A 24,506-nucleotide genomic window follows, 5' to 3' on the forward strand; every position below is an offset into this window, starting at 1 on the left:
TTTGTTAAAAGCAACACTTGCTAATGATAAGATTTAGAACGTGAACTTTGTGTTGCCTGAAACTACACTCATCTACCGACTGATCCACATTGTCTTTGCAAAATAAAAAAACAGGATAACACTTTGTGTATAGTGTTTTATGGATTTTGATTTCTAAAAATGTATTAATATAGGTCCTTAAATCCAACATTTCGTTACTCACCATGTGATTTCTTATAATAGATAAATCTTTAGGGACATAATTATCTGTCATTACTTGAAACAAATGCTTATCCCCTATAAGACTAATCCCTTGCCTGTTCATTGTACAGTCACTATGATTAATGTTAATCATAGTGACTGTATACTGTGTTGATGTCGTGCTTGAAAGATCTGACACTGAGTGAACAACGTTAACTGTAACTGTCACTTTTTTTTAAGACATTTTTTGGCATTTTTCATGCTTTATTGATAGTGTTAAGAGACAGAGGTGAAATGGGGCAGAGAGGGGAGTGACATGCAGAGAACGACCGCGGGCGGGAATCGAACCCGGGTCTGCTGCTAGGCCCGGCCTGAGGGGGGGGGGGGGGGGGGACGCCCTACCAACTGAGCTAAGGGCGCCCCGTATAACCATCACTTTTAACATGCAATTAAGACACATTTGAGTCCTTGGCTTCCCTCCAGTATTGGTTCTTTCGGCATGCTTTACAACTGGAAACATTGTCTCATTTCCCAGCAGACACAGACATGTTTACTCATTACAGCGAACAGTGCAGGTGAGTACATTTGTCTAATTGGTCATTTATTTTCAAGCTTCTATTATTAACACTTTGTGCAGAGCCAAAGTTGTTATTTGTAACCAAATAACTTCTTACTGCAAACTTGATTAACTTTTTTAATGATGTTTTGTTGAAGAAAGTTGTACTGCACTCTATTGACTGTACTTTACACATTTAAAGCAACACTTACTGTAATATACTGAAAGCTCAGGAAACATAATTAACCCAAAAGATGAAAGGGAACATACGTTTACATATACAATATCTATTATCATCTAGATATATATGTACATGTATTTCTACTTGAACACGGCAAAGTAACACACAGTCAAGTGCCCCTTCCTGAGGAATCTAATCAGCAAGTCACTGCATTTGTGGCCAGCTTATATAATACTTTTTATGTCTAAGGTTTCCAGTGAAAAACACGTGGACTTTTTTTTTACTGCCTTTCACTTAAAGGATTGCTTAAAACATCAAAAGACACATTATTCTAACTCCCTTGTTTCCAAAGCCCAAGGGGCAAAATATTATAATTTTGAGTGATGAAAGTGTTTTTTCACAGGCTCACTCTGAGGTTTTCAAAAGAAACCAAAGGAGCAATCTCGGACAACAACCAAAAAAAGAAAACAACCCAACATTTTTTTTGTTTGTTTGTTCAGAGTAGCATCAAGTATTACTGTGACTTGGTAATTGTCTTCTCATTGAGGTTTTATTAACAACACAGAGTTGTTCAATAGAACAGTAAATTGTAAGGAACACAGCACCATATCTCTTGTGTCTTTTCAAACAAGGCTAACATATTATAGTGACAGAGAACAGTTTTTTAAGAAGTTTGGTTGTTGACTTAAATGCTTATTGTGTGTTCATCCACCGCCATTACAGCCCCTCTGCCTCTGGTTCTCAGGACGTTTGTGGAGTCTTCCAGACAAGGCCTTAGCAACAGTAGTGAGTGGACGGGACTGGAGAGTCTAGACCAAGACAACACAGATATGTCGAAGATGTGGAAGGACAAGCTGTGTTGGGGACATGAGCTCATCGCATCAGTGGTGAGGCCCACGTATAATAAAGGGGCGGTTGGGTTGACTGACGCAATGAAGTGGAGATGTTTGGTGTTTGGTAATCTGTTTGAGTCACCCTCTTCCTGTGTGTCAGAAATGAACACTGGACCCTCACAGCCCCTCAAACTATAACAGATCATTCACAGTCAATGACTACATTTAAAAGTGAAAATCATCTGAGTAAGATGTGAAATTAATTATCACAGAATATGTGATTTGACGACTAAATTGTGAGCTTTGCAAGGTGTAGTTCACTACTGCATGAAGCCGACAGGATATTTCCTTCAAAGTCTTGCTTTGTCTTCTGCATGAAAGCAACTGTGAATATAGGCCATGAGAATATGCTGCTAATTATCCTTTGTTCTTTCCTGTGGAGAGACTTTTTAAAGATTGTAGTATGTGAGACAAAAGGCAAGAAAAACAACCGCAAATCACTAGAGTTGTAGTTTCGAAAATTGAACAGTTTTCTTCAGAGAGAGTTCATCGAGATTTTTCCTTCGCATTTTCCCCCGTCACAAGTCACTGATTTAATCTAAGTGGAAGCTGTGGGGAAAAGAGGGGAGCTTTCATTCTTGTATTCTCCAGCAATTATGAATCCACAGCACTATCAGTCACAATGACATCTGAAAGATTTTCATCTTCTTGTGCGTGTGCTGTCATTCGTCGCTGCAGGCTGACTCCCAGCGGAGTCCCCACATATTTTTTTCTTCAGGAACGCAGTCAAATGATCCCATTAGGCCCCCTCACTGATTTCTGCCATTGATGTCCACATTTTAAGTTGAGAAAAGAGGAGGAGGGACAATCTTTTAAGTGTGTGTTTCTACTTTCTATTCTATTTTTTTTCTAATGAGTAGAAATAGAGGTCCACACTTGGTGCATGTAGAATGATAGTCCACTTTTGGATATATAGGAGTGTGCGTGTGTGTGTGTGTGTGTGTGTGTGTGTGTGTGTGTGTGTGTGTGTGTGTGTGTGTGTGTGTGTGTGTGTGTGTGTGTGTGTCGAGTTAATGTTTTGAAATGTTATAGAGAGACATTTATATCACGTGGTGGCCTGGTTTTGAATCCTTGTGGAATGATTGAGCGATGCCTGAACAGTGACAGGTTTGGTATGATAACAAGCCAGAGGAGGCGGTTGATGAGGACAGAGAGACAGACAGGGACTGGGGTAAAAAAAAGAGACTGAGACAGAGAGAAAAATGAATTCACATTAATTTCCTTTTCAGCGGCTCCTTCTCTCCTCTGACTCTCAAGTGTGTTTGGCACCATGCTGAACCCCACAGGGAGTCATTATTAGTTAGATCCCTCTATATTCCTTTCACCATAGCACCTTTTAAGCCTTAATATTTTTAGAAGCTTATTTAATTTATTTGTGTAGCTTCCAGAAAAGGTTGTGATGAACCTTTTGAACCTAATACCTTTTCTTTACAACAGATTGAACAGATTGGAATAACTTTCATTATCCTTATCCGACTTGGGAACTTGTCTTGCTTCTATAATTGATATTTGCAAGATAAATTCTTATAGTAATGCTCAAACTTAATTGCATGGTGCAACACTCAAGTTTGGGCAGTGGTTCTTGTAGCCGCCCCTTGCTTAAAAAGAGCAGGGGTGATCTCTCACTTTTCTCCAGGTAAATAAAAGTTATATTTGGATGGTGACAGTGTTCTGAATATTTAAGCATGATAAAAAAAAGTACTGTGTGTGGCTCTGGATCTTGACATTGTGCTTGTTTGTCCTGTCAGAACTTCTGCAGCCATGCAGCACTCAAGGCCCAGGGCTGCCCACTGAAAAACATTCCTCCAGACAACGGGAACTACACACTTAATGCAAATAAAATCCTAAATATATTGTTACAATCATTACAGGACATTGCAAGATTTTCAACAGTCAAAATGTACAATTTTGTGAGATTTAATTTTATGAATTTTTATAACTGAAATAAGAGGGCTGGCAATTTCAGAATGTGTATGATGCAATTAATCATGTTAGGATACAGTTTTGCACAACACTATATATTCTACGATAAGTCAGATAAAAAAGAAAACCATAGGATAATACTGATCAATGATGTAATATCTCACGTTGTAATGATTCTTACAAAATGTAACGTATTACACGTTGTCAGTCTGTTAAATTTTCCCTGAACGTTTTGAGATTTTGTGTGTTTTTTTTCCAGTATAAAACTGGATGTTGGTATGCGACTTAAGAGGAATTGATGTAAGTAACAAAATGTTAGTCACGCAGTCTGGAGTTTTCACATTATACCAGAATCCTTGAAATTGATCTATTTTAACTTCAACCACAGAATAGTGGGAAATGTAAACAATAATTTTTTCCCAAAATGACACCCAAAATAACATATCTCCGAGTCATATTGGAATCAGGGTCAGCATGTAAAGTAATATTGGACTTCTCTAGTAGTCAAAGTACCTTCTTTCGGACTGCCTCATCCAACTTCATTCGCTTGCTGTTTTCATAAAACGTAGATTTTAACTTCCATTTGACAGGTGTATGGGGTTTGAAAAAAGCCAGTATTAATTGGATTTATGAATAAGCTAGGATTACTTCATCGTTGTCTGTATGGAGGTTTGAGTGGGGAATAAAGGGGAATAGGAATGTGTTCCAGATCCCCCACAGTTCAACTCATCTTCCAATGAGCTGAATGTTGCTATAAATCAAACATAAAGAGTGAGTGTCTCTCCTTGTCCTCATCTTTCTACTGCTCTCAGGTGGAACAGACAGCCACATGGTCTTGGTGGACCTTCGGCCTCTTGGGATCAACAGGTGGCTCCAGCTGAGGTGGTTCTGGAGCTGGTGTACATCAACGCCCAACAAGAACACCTGCTTCACTATCACTCCAGAAGGATTCAGGCTTGGTGCTGAAGTAAGTGTATTCAAAAGCTTGTGTGCAGGGTGTGCTGGTTAACTTATTATTCTCGGTGAAAACTGCAGACGGGGAGATTGTTTGGGCAAGAGAATCTATCAATTTGAACATTGAACAATGTATGGTTTCATAGCTTTTATTTTATTTTTTTAAGTTCTACCTATATAGGCTTCATAATGCTGCACTGCCATGATGCAACATTGATGACATGTTTGAAAATGACACTATGATCTGAAAAAGAGGGGAAAATGCATTTGAAGTGTGTTTCACATCATTTTAATGATAGCAATGGTTTCCAGTTTCTTACGTATACACATAGCTAAAACAAATGCAAGTGTCCTGCAATAACTTTTGGAGGATGCAGTTCTAGGGGCAGTTGAATTGAATTGCATTATATAAATGGATATATTCATGTTGTTTGGTCTACCATCAGCCACATAAATCAGGTTGACAAAATTATAGAAACACCTATAATGCAATACAGTTCGATACAATGACTGTACTGCTGTATCAACAATTATCTTAAATTGAGGGGAGGGTCTTGCATTTTTGTAGAAGAAGTAAAAACGTGTCTGAAGCTCCCTAACCAAACCCATACTACTTGCTGTAGTTTGGTCTGGCTTTGCGAGACTAACCAAACCCTAATCTTCTTTGCACAGCCCTTAGCTATTTTATTAAAACGCTAAGGTTGTTGTTTTGATTTCTCTGTCTTTCAACAGGAAGTTTGTCCTGTTTAATAGTGTCATGCATTGCGTAGCTCGGTCAGCGGGTGGAGCTATTCGCCAGGCCCTTCCCTATGTCCGGATACACTGACCACTAATAACGCCTCACACAGGATTGCATTTTCCCTTCCACACCATGGATGTAACCTTTTCAACTCCTGTAAAGTAACAGTCTGAGATGTTTTTATAATGCTGCCATGAAAGCAGCCATTGTCCCAAGACTGATGGGTTCATGTCATGTCAATAAAAAATGCATATAATGCAAATCAGCAAGTCAATTCTTAACATCAAGACTCAACTTTGCTCCGAAAAAAATAAAATAGTGAAATAATTCCAGTATGCCACATATGCTACTATAAATAATAATTCATGTTAATAACATTGTTATTCTTACAATTATCTATCATTGTTTTATTAAATGTTGTTAGCACTTTACTTCAAGTTCACTATTTAGCATTTAATAGCAGTATATAAACATATAGTAAATGGTCTATAGCACAATATTATGTAGGCTAGTTGTAAACAGATGTAAGATGTAAGTTTATTAATTCATGCCAGCAAGTGTATCTCTTCCTGTGAGGCAGCCATGAGTATTATAATGGTCTATAGCACAATATTATGTAGGCTAGTTGTAAACAGATGTAAGATGTAAGTTTATTAATTCATGCCAGCAAGTGTATCTCTTCCTGTGAGGCAGCCATGAGTATTATAATGAAAGACAATCAAGTTAAAGACGGTTGCAATGATTTGAAGAATGCCTTTACAGGTTACTTAAACTTATTCCGATATCTGTTTACGACTGCATTATAGTTTGTTTTTGACTTATTATTAAAGGTGTATATACTGCTTATAAGTGCTTATGAATAATATCACCTAGTGCTCCTTATGAAGTGACATACTGGTATGATGTGATACATTTTTCCCTATGTATTGTATTGGCAACATATCTAGGTGAAGAGTTTATGAATAAGTATTTACTCATTATGGGGCTTTGCAAAATTCTTACTCTATAGGCCACTGGGAAATGATGTTTGAACTTACAAGTAAAAAAATGATTTTGTATTATGCAGGCAAGTGATGGTGAGATTGTGTTAAGTGGTGAATAATGTTATGTTGTATAGACGTGCAGTAAATCTTTATTGCAATAAAAACTGAGCCTGGATGTATATACGTTTGTTGAATTGTAACAATAAGTAGAAGTGTGGTTGAATTTTCTATTCATGTGAGAAATAAAGACTGTTGAAAAAACAGTGTCTTTAAGTCTTATTCTACTTATAGAAAAGAGTAAATTAACCTTGAGTGAGTAAATTAACCCTTAAGTGATGGTCAGTTCTCATGGGAGCAGGCTGACAAAGAATACAGACAAATTTCTTTGTTTCCATTCTTGGCGTGAACAACCTGTTCTGGCCCTGATGTGATAAGCAGGGCAGCAGAGAAGAAGAAAGATTCATCTGTCTGCAACATTGTACCATGCAAGCATGAATTTCCCTTACCATTCTAAGTTAGCTACAGGAAACCAGTGCAGTTAGAGAACAGGGTAGTTTTAATACGGGCTAAAAAAAGTCTAAGCGGATATCTACCACATGAAAAACAAGAGTACAACAGTAATTAAATCTCTAAAATGTCATTTTCTACAACATAACATAACATTTCTATAACATTAAGCACGCCTTTATCATTTTCATTGTATATACACACATAGGAGTTATGTCCATGGGAGGAGGGGGAGAGGCTCTGTAGAGTTTATAAACATCAATGCGTGTTGAGCTGCTGGTATTTCCTCTGGTCATTTCCTCTCACTGTCAACTTCAGGCAACAGTTCAGGACAAGAAAATAACAGCTGATAGACAGTAGAAGAAATCTGACAGAAAGACAGTTACTGACAAAACCATTTGATACATTTGAGTGAACTTCAGATGCCTGATGATTTCTCCAATGCAGACATCTTATATCCATTGGACAACTGTTATTGATTGTTTTTATGTGATTGTTCGGAGACTTCCATTCTAATTTAGCTCTTTGCATGAAGACTTAGCGTGCACCTTAAAAAACTGGAGGTGAAAAAGTGACACCATTGTCACTTTTTAATACAATTCTTATTGTTTTGAACTGTCTCTTTAATTGATGCTAATAAGCATTGAGAGTTTATTATATTCTTGAGAAGATGAGAGCATTATGTAACGCCAGTCGCAAGAGAGTGCTCTACTGTCCTAAAAAAAAAGCCTTCAGAACTTTCCTTTTCTATTTATTCAAACGCTTCCTCTCCCACTGTTTCTCAAATAGCTGCAGTCGGATCTTAAGTATACTCCCAGACATACAATAAACAGAGCCGGCCACCTCTTTCCTTCTCTCCCTGATGAAACAAAAAACGTCGTTATTTAATTTTGATGTAATTGTCTCTTATTCTGAAATTAAAGTTCCCACTCTAGTCTTTTGTGAAGCAGCACTAATAAAAGCCTTACCTGCTGCTGCCTATCGGAGCACTGTATATTAATTTCACTGAAGAACTAATTAGACTTCTATTTTTTTATCAGATGTCTTTGTGTCCTGCTCTGCCTTTCAGTCAATCGTTAAATTTTTCCGCTGAAGGTCATTGCGCCAGTGTCTGCCCAGGGGCGTTTCTAGGTTTCTGAAACATCCGGGGCTTAGCCCAAGAGGGTATGGGACAGTGCGCCCGCCCGGCGCGCGGCAAATTTTGTTGTATACTTTATTGCGCATGCACATTTTTTTTTCATAATGCTTTACCTATAAACAAAATAGGCAGGTAATTATAGCTTTAAATAGCTACCTGACTGCTGCTTATCCCCAGACATCTAAAGTTCTATTCAAGTTATTTCAGAGTAAAATTAATACAAGTAAGACAGACCTTACATTACCCATATCAGGGGTGTCATACTCATTTTCACAAAGATTATCACACTAAGGGCAGACATGGAGTTTACTGACATGCCTTCTTTTTAATCCAAAAAGTAAAAACAACATAACCTAAATATATTGTATAACCTGCGTACAGGGTCATACAGGCTAGGTTTCATTTCAACATTTTGCGGGACAAAATATTGATGGGGGGTATGGGGGTGCTCCCCCAGAGATTTTTTAGCTTCAAACACTTAATTTCCTGCATTCTGGTGGATTTTTATTCATCTATCTGTGCCTTTTCTGCATCATTTTATAGTGGAAATATTTATTTTTTCTGTGAAGGAAAAGACAACATTCAGGTTCCTAAAGAAACAACTATTATGGAATATAATGCAGTAAGGCTCTCAGGCATCCGGGATTGAAAATTGAAAACATATCACATGTTTTGGGTATTTCTTTTTTAGGAATCATGACTCAGCACCAATGTTAACTATTTATGACACTCAACATTGGTAATGAAATGACAGCCACCATTGGAAATGAAACGGGTGGGCAGCTAGCTAGTTAGCTAAATTGTAACTTAAGGCAAAAGTTGGAAACAAATCATGTTAGCATTCATCCTTAGACACTTGACACAATCAGTCATCAATATTGGCATGCTATTTAGCCTCATAGATTGGCCTATTTATAGCCCACAGAAAACTGACATATTTTCTTCAATGCAAGTTCCTCAATTCATGGCTTAAAATCTTGAGCAGTAGAACAGAAATTCCTATCATTAAGCTACGCAAGAGTCCTAACAAATGGGAGCATGTGCGACGTGCGGATATGGCACAGGCTCTACATGCAGCAAAAAATATATATATAATAATTTTCTTTTCTTTTTTTAAAAAAGGACCTATCATACTTTTTGACTTTTATGACCTATACACGTTGTTATAATGATTTATAGTCATGTTTAACCATACTAGCGGGTCAAATAATAACACACATGCATTTAGACGTATTCCCTGCTGAACGTCTGGGGTGGCTGTGCAGAGCACTAAACACTAGGGCAGCCGGTCGAGAAATCACGTTTTCAAATCGGTTCAGAATTTCCTGATATTCTTGTTGTCACGAAAAGCGAATGTTTCCATGTATGGTAATGCTGCAACGTGCTGCTCAGGGAAGCTCCGGCCATGCCCCCACCTTTCTGCTCTCAAATCTGACCACGCGCTGCTGAAATTGTTCCGGAAGGAAGGTAACCAATCACAACAGAGTGGGGTTTGCAGGAGGGGCGGGGTGGGCGGAGAAGCACAAAGCCGAGTGTGGAGAGAGACTGCTGTGCTCGCTCAGGTGAGAAGAAGAGTTTCCCGAAAATCTACATGGTTTTTTGTGATGTGATTCGTGTCAGGTTGCTCTATAGCAGTTTTTAACAAGAAATTAAAACCAGAAAAGTAGTTTAATAGGAGATCTTTCACAAAAAAGATTTGGGGCTAATCAAATTAGATCCGGGGCTTTAGCCCCGAATAAAACAGCCTAGTGACGCCGCTGTGTCTGCCAGGGGAATGTGTCCCCTCTATAGACACTGGCCAGCTGCATCACAGGTCAAAGGTCAGGGAAGCTCTCAACTCTGTTGTCAGAAAAGACACACATTGAGAAACAAGGAGTCACACACACACACACACACACACACACACACACACACACACACACAGCAGGACACAAATAACGCTTCATCCGTGTCATCTCTGTGTCTGTTTCTCATGACCTTACAGCTCCTTCGACGCAGCATGTGTGTGTGTGTGTGTGTGTGTGTGTGTGTCTGTGTGTGTGTGTGTGTGTGTGTGTGTGTGTGTGTGTGTGTGTGTGTGCGTGCATGCGCGCGTGTGCCTTTCAAGTATCCTTTGGGAGACCATATGATCCCTCATGTTCCATCTGCCTAGGTCTTTAGCCCTCGCATAACAATCCCTGTGGTGTTTAGAAAGTAAGATGATTTTTTCATGTTTGCTGTTCTTTCTTCTGTCTGTTTGCCTTTTTCTGTATTACGTGAGGGAATGAGAAGAATACAAGCTCACAGGGCAGAGAGCCATAAGGGAGGTCTGGGGATGAAACACAGTGAACAACAATCCTGTTGGAGTTACTTTTTTAGCAAGTAAAGAGGAAAATAAAGGAGCCGTAAATACTGTATGATAATGGGTATTGTTTTAAAAAAGGACAATATCCAGTGACAAGTTAGGCACTGATCAATCCTTTGAGGGTCCACAAATGTATATTTATTTTAACAATACTCCCCTCACAGAAGATGTATATATTTATTCTCTGCTTAGAGTATAATTTAAAAGAAAAAGGCAACAAAAAAAGAACAGAGTAAGCAGAGTTGAGTGTGAAGCCAACATATTTCTATAACACAGTTGTTTGTGACTTTGATTTGGAAACTTAAAGATCTGTAATTTAATTTTCTTTCATTAGATAAACACTTTCCTTTTCTCTATGCTTCCTTTTAAAGACTATATATATATATATATATATATATATATATATAGCATAGTCAGTGTGTATGCTTGTGTCTGTAGTATAGAGCGTGACAGATTGTGTGTGTGCATCACACACTGTGCTCGGCTGTCATACATCAACACCATGCTGGGACACTGTTCAGCATACTGCCACTGCTGTAGCTGATCAAAGACAAGGGGCTTCTGTCACTCACTGGTTGGTGCACACACAGACAAACACACACCACATACACACACAAGCGCCACTAAATGTGGTTGTAGCAACACCAATCAGGCTGCAAAGTGACAGCTTCACTAACAACAGATGTTGTCCTGATTGAGTATTTTTATCAGAGGATGTGGAAAAAGATGGTTATCTGACTTAGTTCCATGACCTCGACCTCGGCCCAGTTTATACCTCTCTTTACGCCAATATTGTTTATGACTGACACAGTGAGTGCTGAATTTAGTGGCTGCTAAACTTAGAATCCTGTGTCAGTTTCTGTCAAAAAACAGAAAAAAAACATGCAGTCAAGACGTCTGAGTTTCAACCGTCAATGAGCTGCAGCAAGGAGATTTGATAACACATTTTTATAGTTAAAGCTTCAAACTCGCAGATTATGGAAAAACAAAATACATTTTTCAACTGCGAAAGAAGATGCCATTTTGTAGATTTCAACCCTCAGACATTGAAAAAAAAAACTTTAAAGAAGCTAAAAAAATCTCCTTTACCACAAGACCATTTCTGGTCTGCACATTTGTTTGCTTTTCTATACAGTTTTTTATTTCCAGATGTATTTCTCCCTCTGTTCCAGGCAGTGTATCGTCATTTATACAGTATAGAAATCAATTAGCAGACTACTGAAGCTTATTTGCATAATGTCTGCAGGTGTAAATAGTCGGATAATTGATTTTCTTTACAGAACTGATAAAAAAAAAACGATGCCCGAAACATTCAAAATAATATACCGAGATGTCTTACACACAGCTGCAAATGCAATACCAAGGACCGGGTGACAAAAAGCAAGCAAAATGTCATCTACTAGACCGGAAAAGTTTAGACATAACGGACGCATGTGCATATCTGTGTCATTTTGTTTCCTGTATCAGTTTAAAGTATGTAGAAACACTACTACATATTTAACTTTTTCAAAATTCATATGCAACTTCCGTATGTGAAAATCTGATAATGTGTGGACAAGATCCCGAGCTGTTCATCAAAAATCACACAGGCAAAAAGACACTTAAGGATAAAGATTTTTCTTTAATTGTTCCACTCTGGTTTTCTGAGAGGAAGCCATGGTGACGGGTTCAAAACTCTGGTCCGTCCTTCTTCAGGTTTTTGTAGTCTGTGCCGATGGCCACAAACTGGGGAAGAGGAAGAAGTATAGGAGGAAGAAATAAAAATCAATATACAGTTATAAATGTCATCCCCGTTAACCTAATCATTTTACAAACATACCTTGTACTGGTACGTGGGGTCAAGTTTATTCCATGGCTCAGGGTTTTTAGTCTTGTTCCAGCTAAACACACAAACAGACACAGAACAATTGGGATACATCTGGCTTTGATCTGATACCCCTGAAAGCTGCTTCATCGCTGATTTGATAGATTAAACACACGATACAAAATAGAATAAAAGCATCGGAAACCAAGAGTTCAGGGTCGGATTCAAACTCAGCGCACAGTTTGTTCTTTAAGCCCACCACCGGGACACTCTTTCTAATGATTTGTCCAATCATGTAAACAATCACTGCTGCAGAGAAATGATGAAAGAACCCATAAAGGGACAAGACAGTGCACCACCCTGTGAGCTCTTGTTAAAAGCTCTTAGCTGTGTCTGCTGTTAATGAAGGATCATTAAAGGGAAATCAACAGTTTGGACAGCAGCAGGGGGAGAGGAAGCCCAAGCAGGAGGCCTTGTTAAAATGTTCTGCATTTTCAGGATGACATTATAAGAGGAAGGACGCATTTCCTTGTTTACACATCTATGTGTATAATGAAATCTGTGGTGCCTTATTCCACCCTGTGCCATTTTCTTTGAAAAGAAAAGGTCTGATTGTCCTCAAAACAATTCAGAAAACAGAAATAAACACATAAAGAGACCCCCGATAACAAGCTAATTTGCAGATTTCTCATGCAGTTGATTAAAGAATGATGGATATATGTATTACCTGCTGCTGAGTTTTAAATATTGAGAAAATATAGATCTAAACATCATCTTAAAGGTTATTACTTTTTACCTCTGTAATATATTTTCAGAGGTCAAAGGGAAGTGGGAAGGTCCTTACGTGACATGGGGTCCTTTGGCCAACCGCAACAGATACATCGATGCCCCACCCATTCCCAGGCAGATGAAGAAGAACTGGGGGATGAGCTGAAGATACACAGAGATGAATCATATTTCATTTAATATTGTATGTTATTTTATTTTAGAATTTCTTTGTGATAGCCTACTCTGCTACATGTGTGTGAATGACAACACAACCAGACCCTTTCACAATAAGTGATTGACAATTCAGCGTTTATTGAGTGAAGTGCTTTTATGTTTTAAGTCGTCTTAATTCCCCAAATAACATCAAACTAGCAAGCTAACTTCACATAGAGACTGAAAGCTAAACGACTAAACTGGTACCTGTAAATTGAACACGATTTCCATATTATATTTAGTTAGTTCAATTTGTGAAAATGACAACTGGTAGTTTTTAAAGTGTATTTATGTATGCGAAACATATTACTTGGCCAGACTTCCTTAATGCTTCTGACCTTTGGACAGCCAGCTTGACCCCCCAGCTTCCCATCTTTCTGCTAGCTTTTAAGCTAACCTCATTATACAGTAGTTTTGCACAGTATTTAGCATAAGCATAAGTGTCAATCTAATCAAAACTCAGCCCCCCAAAAATGTAACTATTCCTTTTAAGTTACTATTACAGATATACTGTAGGAGTAAATCATAGATAGTAGGGAGTAAATGAAGCCTACAGTGCCTGAATACAATATACACTTTGCTCCTCTCCACCACTTTCTATAGTCATGTGTTGACAGCTGGGGGCTTAGCTTCTGTAACAAATCTTTTAACAACATGTTGAAAGTTTTATTAGGAAAAGTCTTCCACAGAAAAATAAATAAACTGCGGAGAGTTAAAGACGTCATCAGCCTCTCAAGAAGAGGTGTCTGTACATGATAATATATCCCATCGTGAGAAACGACCATAGCTGTCAAAGCTGTATGTGTGTGTGTGTGTGTGTGTGTGTGTGTGTGTGTGTGTGTGTGTGTGTGTGTGTGTGTGTGTGTGTGTGTGTGTGTGTGCAAATGAGCTCCTGGACCTTTCTCGTAAGTCCCAAATCAGCCATGTGGACAGGGCCGCCCATGAGGGGTACAAAGTATCAGTAGCTGTGTATCTGTGTATCTGAATCTTATGGCAGTGGGGGCGGGACCTGATAAGCCTTTGGCTTCTCCTGCCACCCTTCAGACGATAACACAAAGTAATATGTGTGAATATGCAAAGAGAAAATTGTGTATTGTGTGTAATTGTCCGGAAGAATAATAATAAATAAAAAATAAAAATAAAGTGGGAAGGCTTTCTAGGGCCCAGCCACTTGGGGGGCCCATGGTATTTGGAAGCCAAGAACCTAACTAAGCTAAACTTTATTTTTAGATTTTTACATCAATATCTATTCAAATTTGGGCTCCGCTTACGGCCATTTAAAAAGCAGTAGAAAAGCAGAAATGTTCAAAATGTTTCAGATTGAGCACAGCGGAGTGTAACTGTTTCAAACATAATCCATCCTATACACCCTTTGTGTGCCAAATGGTGACAAGATTGGGTTTTGATATTAAACAGTTTTGGCTGGATTATATTTCCTGAGTCGTTCCTGCTCACGGAAAACACATGTAGGCCTACCTGCTACTTGTGTCTGGGTGTCGTTGTGAAAAGTATTTCGACCCCATGAAAAAACAGGTTGGGTACCTCTTGTAGTTCTTCTACATTCCATAGTTAGGTTTAAATTATCGCTACCCATAACGTAAATTTTTGTGAAAAAGAATTTCCCTTTGGGGACTATAACTTCTAAAGGCTTTGACATAAGTCTTCAGGATGACCCGGCCAGCCAGGTCTGACCAGTTTTTCACAAACCTGGCCAATTGACCAACCAGCCGGGTCATACCACAATGAAGCTGACGAGCAGCATCATCCTGTTTTAATTATTGCCGTAACCACCAAGGTCCTGCTTTCTGTATTGTTTCCAAAAATAAAATAAAAAAATAGACCTAAAAAAGTTCTTAATGCAAAGAAAGACACAAGACAAAAGACAAAGAAGTAGGAAATAATTGAAGGAACAGATTTGAGTTAAAATTGATTAAGAACTTGTTTTGTAATGATTTCAGTGTTTTTGCAGTGATGAGAGCAGAATGAACTAAGACTAAATTTTGCAGCCAACTTTATAGTTTTGAGGGTAGGTTGGTTTGGTTAATCATATAGAGCAGTGATTTTCAAACTGTGGGGCGCGTCAGGTGGAGGCGCGGATGAATATGTGAAAAAAAAATAAAAAATAAAAGATGTTTTTTTATTTTTTGAGTTTGTGTTTTTTATATTAAGATCACGGCATAGCTGGACAAGAGTTCTTCTGCTTCGTTCCTCTCACTGCATTTAAATGCATTCATTATATTACAGGGAAATAGGTCTCGGAAAAAGAGCACCAAGCCCAACCCAGAGAACCCTGCATACATTTTTTTATTTTAAATTAATATGTCTTTCTTCAATAGCTTCTAATTCATCAGACCCAGTGTCTCCAAATTATTTGTTCACACAAAATTCCTCATATTTAGCCTCTTAATTTTCCTCTCAAAGTGCACCAGATTCATGCATTTCACTTAAAAAAGGTGAAAAGAAATCTCCCGGGGGGGCATACCCCCGGATCCCCCTAGGAGGGTCTGGTTCTCCACTGGCTACTATTTTCATCCATCAGGACATTGGAGCCTCTATCGAAAAAACACTGGGTGTGTGAATGACATTTAACTAGTCAATCATTTGGGCAAGACTGTCTTTCTCACTCAGCTGCACACTCAGTCACTACTATCCATGCTTAAAGGAAGCAGGATTAAAACACTGGATTAAGATGCTAAAATGTATCAAAAAATGTGTTTAAAAACGCACAAACATTTTTAGAATGTTTAAAAAATATGTTTATATTTGTAAAATAATTAAAAGATCTTTCAAAACACACAGGGATTTAGGAATTTTTTTTTTGGGGGGGGGGGCTCCGCTGAAATTTGTTCTCTGAGGGGGGGCTCACTCTCTCACACTTTGAAAAAACCCTGATGTAGAGAACCGCATTTTTTTCATTTGTGTGTGAAGAATTGGTTGTTGATGTTGTTTTTTAAGTGTTATTTATTTCAACAATACCACCAAAAGATTTCAAATTATTTAATGTCATATGCAGAAATACAAAAAAGTGCAATATTTGGTGCAGTCAATTAGTGTAAATGTATCTTACCAGAAACTAGTAGCATAGAAAACAAAGTTAGGTTAAACAGACTTCACTCAGATGATTTGCAGACACCCATAAAGAAACTGGGGACTGTCACACTTGTATGATTTGAATAAAAGTTTGGTTATTATTCTGCCTCTGGTATCTGGTTTCAGTTGCGGTGTTCGGTTGTTGCCTATACATTTACATTCACACATTTTGTCAGAAAATGTGACTAAGAAAAGACACAAGCATCCTTCATTTACTCCAAAAATGTCCTTACATTAACAGTGGGTATAGGCATATTTTATTACAGCTGTTTTGTGATGCAAGACTTAGTTTTCTATGATCAGTTTCCTGAAAACCAAGATAATCACTATACTAGCGGTGTGGTGGTAATGTTAAAAGTTTAAGATACGTAGTACAGTACAATACAAGAACAAGAACAAGAACAAAACAATTATGAATTACTGTTTGGATAACTATTGTGTATTTTAATCTTTCTACAGTAACTCTTGTGGATTCTCATGTGCATGGTAATTAGATGAATTACTCTGCACCTATAATAATGTGTATTTAATGTTGATCTGTCACCGGTAAGACGTCCTTGCATGATGTACAATATAACTAATAAGTTCATACATTTGTTAATTTAACACTGCACTTGTTCATTTTTACAATACCCTTGATGTTTCTCTTGTTAATGGCCTGCGCAAACTTCAAAGGCAATGTCTCTGGCATAGTGACAGCAGGAGTGTTAAAGCCCCACCAAACCTGATTTGCTGGTCATCAAAAGCAGAGAGGTAAGCCTGCACGGTATGTTAAGCAGCAATTATCACGATAGAAAGCAGTGGGTCTTTTTCTATGTTGCATCAGCCTCAGGCAGCTTCAACCTGACACGATGGTAGCTGAATGTCTCAGTGAATATGCAAAAGTAAAAGCACTTTCCTTGGATTAAAAAGGGGCAGGTGCAGGTTTTCCTCCCCCCTCAGTCATCTACTTATTCAACTGTGAGAAAGTCTCCCCCTGAATCACATGCCAACGACAGACAAAAACACCAGGGAAAATAAGATCTAATTCAAAATTCCTATTAAGGGATTTTAAATTATACTCCATAAAGGTTTTCACAAAGTAGGAAATGCCTTTTCTGAAGTGGCCAAGATTTGCTGTAGCCTGCTGTTGGACGTGGCGCTCCCTGTCCACAGATTATAGTTACTGTAACAGTGTTGGAGCAGCTGGGATTAACTACTGGCCTGATTTGACTCAGTCATCCTCCATCAACCCCAATACACACAGTACTTGACTGAGGTACACTTTTTTAAGAAACATTTACTTCACTATTTCTGTCTCAATGACATTTCAGAGGAACATATTGTACTTTTTTACCTCCACTACAGATACCTGACAGCAGTAGTTACCAGTTGCTTTTCAGATGAAGATTTTACATCAAACAAAAGCCTATTTATGAAACGTTACAAAGTTTCAGATGTTTTTGAGTTGTTCCCACTTCAACTGATAAACAGAGGGATAATCTTTCAACGTTTCCCGTCTCTCATCTGAGAGAACATTTACCCAAAAAGTATTTTTGCAAAATTTTAATGATTTGAAGGTGAGGGTTGCCTGTACCCTATCTGTCTGACTATCCGTCCATTTGTGTGGATGAATTTCCTTCTTCTCTCCGACTCTTGACTTGTACTTCCTGACTCTATCTAACAGCCTGTAAAGCCTCACAGGGATTTGCTCCCTGCAACTTCTCTCTCTCTCTCACTCTCTCTCTCTCTCTCTCTCTCTCTCTCTCTCTCTCTCTCTCTCTCTCTCTCTCTCTCTCTCTCTCTCTCTCTCTCTGTCTGTCTGTCTCTTAGCCTGTCTCTCTGTCAGGATGATAGACCATATCAAGGAGCTCTGGTTGAGTCTCATAAAGATTTCCTCCATGCAGCATCGCTCTCTCTCTCTCTCTCTCTCTCTCTCTCTCTCTCTCTCTCTCTCTCTCTCTCTCTCTCTGTCACTCTCTCTCTCTCTCTCCCGGGAAGATGATGACAAGAAGTTAAAACTCTGTCACTGGGCACTCTGACAGCAGAGTCGGTTAAAAGCAGCCGAAATAATCCTGTCCCCTTTTAAAATGTATTTTATTCCAACAACATAATTCCTAAATGCATCAATTTTGTCAGGTTAGATTTAGGAGGTTTGTAAAGGTCACTCAGTTTAAAGTCTTAAGCCTCTCTCTGTTTGGCTTGATTTCAAATGAGCCACTGAACTGCTGAATTAGAGTTAAGATAAGATTAGTTAAGACAAAATTAGACTTTTTGATTGTCTCCCGCTTTAACCAATTCATTTATCGGCACTTTACAGACTCTGCAGGCAATCATCAGGTGTGTCTGCTGCTGTATTTTATTGACTGAAGCCAGAACTTAATCAGTATTTAAGTCAAGCATTTTAATATTATATTAAGTATATGAGGCTAAATTCATTATGTAAGATAAACCGCAAATCACTACATGTATCTTAGAAGGATGTGATACTATCCATATTATAATAATATCCTAACAGTTGAGCCTAATGGAAAATCGAAACAAAAAACACAAATTTTAAAAAGTCAGGGATGGGGCAGCAAAGTGGCCTCAGTTAGACCAATAGATTACACATTACATTACATTTCTGTCCTACATTTAACCATCTTTCTCTGTATGTCAGAATACAGAAAATCCATCAATGTAACCCTATAGTAGGGACTATGGGTGCAGCCTTGCTTCTATAATTAACCCTGTTGTATTAACAGGGTTAATGTTGCATTGATCAAAAATATTTATTTGTACAATACATCTGACTTGGAGCTGTCCAAATGCTTATTCCATCCAGCACAATTTCATAATTTTTATATTGATCATTTCAATTTCTGCTTGGAGATTTAAAAACAATTAACTTACACACAACATAAAGGTAAATGAAGAATGTAAAAAGTTGTTTTGTTCAAATCAGCTCTCACTCAAACTTTAGCTAAATATATTTTTTGAAATGTTTTACATGAAAATAAGTTGTTGTCACTGACTTTAAACTTTACTAAACTAAACTAAAAAAAGAGGAAAGAAATAAAGAATACTCACGCCAGGGTGCTTCTTAGCATGCTCCACTGCTGTCCGAAATATCATTGTTCCAGTTTATATGAATTAAGGAACAGTGATTCAGGCCCCTTGTTATCAACAACCACAAGCTTTGCACAACAGCCGTGCACAGGACAGGATTTGGACTTGTTGCTTTCTGCAAGTGGAGGGAGGAGGGGAAGAGTAGGAGGAGGAGAAAGAGGTCATTTATATTTGATTACAGCTACTTCTGCTCCCTTGCTGGGTTGATTAAACTTTGCTGGATGTGATGGAAAAATCATTTTCAGTGGGTTTTTTCCAGTCTACTCTAAGAATGTTTACTGTCTTGTGACACATTGTCTTTTTAAGTAATTGATGAGAGAAAACAGTGGAGCCCTGAACCCTGAACGGTGACTGTTTTCCTTTTATTGATCTGTCATGTGTCCTCTGTTTAATGTCCTGTTTTGTGAAGGGTCTTTATTCTAGTTTCCTGAGAGAATCAACTTATTGAGCAAACCCCTGTATAGATATTCTGGCTGGCAACAGAATGTTGTCAGTCTCTTGAACCAACTTTAGGTGAAGGAGTTGACCCTGCTCGGCCGAACAGTATATTTTTGACTCTGTTTGTTTTATCCTTTTTTATTAAAATACTTAAAACTCAGTTGAGTTTTGGTTCTTTTTCTTACAAGTTGTGGATTTAATAAATTTCCATAACACTGGACACACTGTGCAACAATTTATATTCCAGCGATGATAAGGTTTCCTTACTGTTATGTTCATTTAATATCAAGGGGAGGGACATTGGATGCTCATATCAGGGTGTACAATCAGGAGAAGTTGTGTAAGCTCCTACTGATGATAGCTCAGAGGCACTGGTCTCACTTATCCGTCACTACAGTTTGAAGACTTTTGGGCCCTTTGGGAGCCGAATTGAGGAAGTGGGAAAACATACAAATACGATGTCCTTGTAGAAGACCACTAGGGAATATCTATGGAACTCTTCAGATTCCCAAATTAAATCAGTGAGGATGTATACAGTTCACCCCCCCTCCCCCCTTTAAAAAAACAAAGTTTAATAGAAAACAAGGATAAAAGGAAGACGGACAGATGGGAATGGCTCCTTGAGATCAAAATGGTTCCAAAACCTAATTATGTACTACAATCCCCATTTGAAGGACCTTTCCAAAAGGCCAATCAGCACAATTAAGGACAATGAGAGGGACACCGATCATTTGGAAACATGACCACTATGTAAACTATGCAGCTAGTTTTGTCAAAATGCAGTGGCAAGTTAAAGGAATATTCAACCTGAAAAAAGAGGTTCAAAGTTTTTTTTTTTTTTAAACAGCTGAGGTTTAAATCACGTTACACAATCTCTCTCAACCCTAAACATGTTGCTATAAAGGAACTTGAATAGGGTTAGGGTTAACTTTGTCATAGTGCAACAATGCTTTTCTGTTACAAGATTAACGGGTGTGTTTTGTTGTTGTTATTCTACTGACTGAGACAGACAGTAGAAAACACACACAAATTAACACACTGTAGACTATACTAACATTGGGCTGACACCCTAGGTGTGGGCCATCCTGGAAGCTCTCAGATTAGCATTGACGTCATCAAGAACCAAACTTGATAGTTCCATTGTTATTCTACCTATCTGACCATATGGGTATACTACGAAGCGAGATTAAGGGCTGAGCGAGGTCTGTTGAGTCTTAAGCCAGAGTTTTCAGTATCACGAAAGGTGGCTCACTTTTTACCTGGCTAGATCGCCGTGGTAACAGAGGCTGCACGGCTAACCTGCTCAAACCAGTTTTTGTTCCAGAGTTTGAGCTTAAATTCGGCTCTTAGAGCGCTGCCCTTTAAGGAAACTACAGCTTTGGAAATCCCGCGGACCTGACAATATTGTCTGAGCGATACATTCTCACTGAGTAACTATTTAAATCAGTAAACTTATTGATCAGTAAGTTAATGAACGAAACAAAGCCGTGACACAGCAGAGTGAACTGTAACATCGCGCTGCAGCTTTTTACCACATGCGGCCTACAGTTATTAATTCAGAAAATGTAAAATAGCCTAGACCTAGTGTAGCCTATGCAGCACCTATCTGCTCTCAATTCAAATGATTTTACATGGCGATCTACACTCTTAAAGGTGAAGTAAGCGTTTTATTTATGTTAATATAAGTGTAAAATCGCTCTTTATTCATACAGTGATCACTTAAAGATGCTGTAAGCGGAATGGTTCTCTTAGCTAACTTCCTGTCAGTTACTGCAGTTAGCAGTCCCCTCGCTCGTCCCTACGTCACCACATTAATGCATTGCGGTCTCCAAGCAGCAAGTTATCTAGCATCATCTCAGATCCATAAGTGTGATAAAACATTATAAAAACCATCAAAACAGACATTGGGAAGGAGTTTTACCTGCCCCGCCATTGTAGGCGCATAAACATTCACCCATGTGTCGCTCTGGCGTGCACCGGCAGTGAGACCATGAGTGAGACGGGTGAGGACGGGTGTCGGTTTGTATCGTTTTCTCTAATGATTGGTTAAAATTTCGGGATACTACATAAAGTTTAATTGCTTATTATATGCAGAGCAGCTGACCAAGAGATTGACTTTATGAAACGCACACACCATGTAAGTGATTACTGTATAAATAAAGAGCGATTTAACACTTATATTAATATAAATAAACCGCTTACTTCACCTTTAAATAATGTGCGCGTTTCAGAAAGCCGAACTCTCAGTCAGCTGCTTTGCATGTAATCGGCAAATGATTGGTGATGGTTTTTATCATGTTTTATCACACTTATAGATCTGAGATGATGCTAGATAACTTGCTGCTTGAAGACCGCAGTGCATTAATGTGGTGACGTAGGAACGACCGCTAACTGCAGTAACTGACAGGAAGTTAGCTAAACTGACCATTCCGCTTACAGCACCTTTAATGAAGCGTTCTATAAAATCACAGGTTGCAACATTAATTCACTGTGGGCTTCTTTCTTTTCATCAGAAGTGTATGACGTTTACCATATGAAAAGGGGCTATAACTAGCCTATCACTGGAAGATCAGGGGAGGATGAGGACGATGAAATAATTAATACAGTTGGGACGTGACAGGTGACAGCTGTCACAGTTCGGACATCGATGCAGACTCGCAGGTTAAGCTTCTGCACAGTAGATTCATATTTGTTCGAAAAATACTGACTAGAGGTTTTGTATCTAGGCTATTAAATGTAGGCCTATAGTGTTTAAATCCGAGTTCAACGTTTAATTGTTTTATAATGTCACGTTACGCACTGTGAGAACAAACGGTAAGATAAATAAATTATTTCCTGAATGAAGTCAGTGACACATTTTTTTTTACTCAGCTGCTCGCAATCAGTACGTTTGTGTAAAGTTAGCGGCGCAAGATCAATTAATTCTGTGCGGAGTCAAATGACGCATTCAACGCCCCCTTTCATGGGGATGTGCACAGAGCTTGAAGCTGAAACCCTTGTTCAACATAGGAAATTGATAACCGCCTTTGTGATACCGGTTAGCTCTGAGCAAGGGTTTGTGTTATGTTGAACCAGATCAAGAAAAGAGAGCCTGTAGATCCATACATACAATAAAAACCAGCAGAGGTGTAGCAATAACTGACCCGAAACAGATAAATAAATGCTTTAAGGAGTATTATCAGGAGCTTTATAAATCCAAAGCTAAGGGTGATATTGACGCATGGTTAAAAAAGCTAGACATACCAAAATTAGACAGCGCCTCCCGCGAGGCCTTAAATTCTGAACTTTCCCCTGCAGAAATCACTGACGCTATCAAATCACTGCATAATGGCAAGAGCCCTGGGCCAGATGGCTTCATAGTTGAATTTTATAAGAAGTTTGCTGACCAAGTAACCCCGATCTTGCATAGAATGTTCTCCCACTCAACCGAAGCGAACAGACTCCCACCTACACTGTATAACGCAAACATTTCTCCCCTGTTAAAACAAGACAGGGATGAAACTAACCCGTCCTCATATCGACCAATTTCTATGCTTAACTTGGATTTCAAAATTTTCACAAAAATTCTGGCAAATAGACTAAACAAATGTATAGAATCCATTATTCACACAGACCAGACCGGGTTTATCCCCAATAGGTTTTAATTTTTTAATGTTAGGAGAGTTGTAAATATTATGTATAACAAATTCGACAGCTCTTCCAAACAAGCAGTTCTGTGTCTGGACGCGGAAAAGGCTTTCGACCAAGTTGAGTGGGGGTACTTACTCAAAGTGCTGGATGGGTTCGGTCTAGGGGCCCCTTTCATTTCATGGGTGCGCTTAATATATGCCCATCCCACCGCCTCCATTCCAACAAACCAGGAAAGATCCACACCCTTTGCCCTTCAGAGGGGCACGCGCCAGGGTTGCCCCCTCTCTCCGCTCCTCTTTGCGTTGGCCATCGAGCCCCTGGCTATTAGCATAAGAGGGCACACACTTATAAAGCCAATATCACTAGGTGGGATGGACCATAAGATTTCTCTGTACGCAAAACCCAAAGACACTTTTTAAGTTAAATTTTACAGAAAGATTGAACAAACTAAAGGAGAATATAGAGAAATGGAGAACATTACCAATCTCCCTTATAGGCCGTGTGAACGCAGTGTAGTGTATTTTGTTATGACACATTCTAAGATTACTGTAGTGTATTATGTTACTATACATTTTATATTAAGGTCTACTGCTACAGAGGAGACAAAGACAGTCAGCCTCATCTGGCAGGGGGCAAAGTCAGGGATGTCAGCTGCTTGAGTGAGGAAACCCTCAAGGCTGACCTGTAGATCATTCAAATTTCACACAAAGGTGACTGTCTTGTGAGTTAATCAAAGACAGTCTGGCTAAGAGTTAGCAGTAGTTTATTGACCCTGGTCATCATCATCATCATCAGCATTGTCTTAAAAGTTGCTGAATCAGACTTCTTGGCCAACGTGACATATCGCCTCCAGGTGATGATTAAACTCAGGTGGCCTCTAGGGGCCAGAGGACAACCTCTGACTCATTAGGGTGGAGCTAGTTAGGGTACACCAATTAGGTGTTAGGAGGAGCAGGGCGTACTGTCCTAAAGAACCAATCAGATCACTTAGATTGACAGGTTAAAACCAGCCACAATGCTGGAAAAGTTGGGTCTTTTAGAATACAGGAACTTTTCATAGCTTTTGGTTTTATGC

The 24,506-nt window shown here is 38.8% G+C and overlaps 1 protein-coding gene across 1 annotated transcript; it reads right to left on the reverse strand.

The window, feature by feature from the left end:
• Window positions 1-12,031: 12,031 nt before the first annotated feature.
• On the reverse strand, window positions 12,032-19,460 carry ndufa4l2a (NDUFA4 mitochondrial complex associated like 2a). Its single transcript, XM_080030860.1, has 4 exons — window positions 19,325-19,460; window positions 13,047-13,132; window positions 12,218-12,278; window positions 12,032-12,123 (listed from the first exon to the last, which is right to left on the reverse strand). The coding sequence occupies exons 1-4, from the start codon at window positions 19,367-19,369 to the stop codon at window positions 12,067-12,069; spliced, it is 249 nt and encodes an 82-aa protein (XP_079886986.1). The 5' UTR covers window positions 19,370-19,460; the 3' UTR covers window positions 12,032-12,066.
• Window positions 19,461-24,506: the final 5,046 nt, after the last annotated feature.

This window comes from Ammodytes marinus, assembly GCF_949987685.1.
Source record: "Ammodytes marinus genome assembly, chromosome: 7".
Lineage (NCBI taxonomy): Eukaryota > Metazoa > Chordata > Actinopteri > Uranoscopiformes > Ammodytidae > Ammodytes > Ammodytes marinus.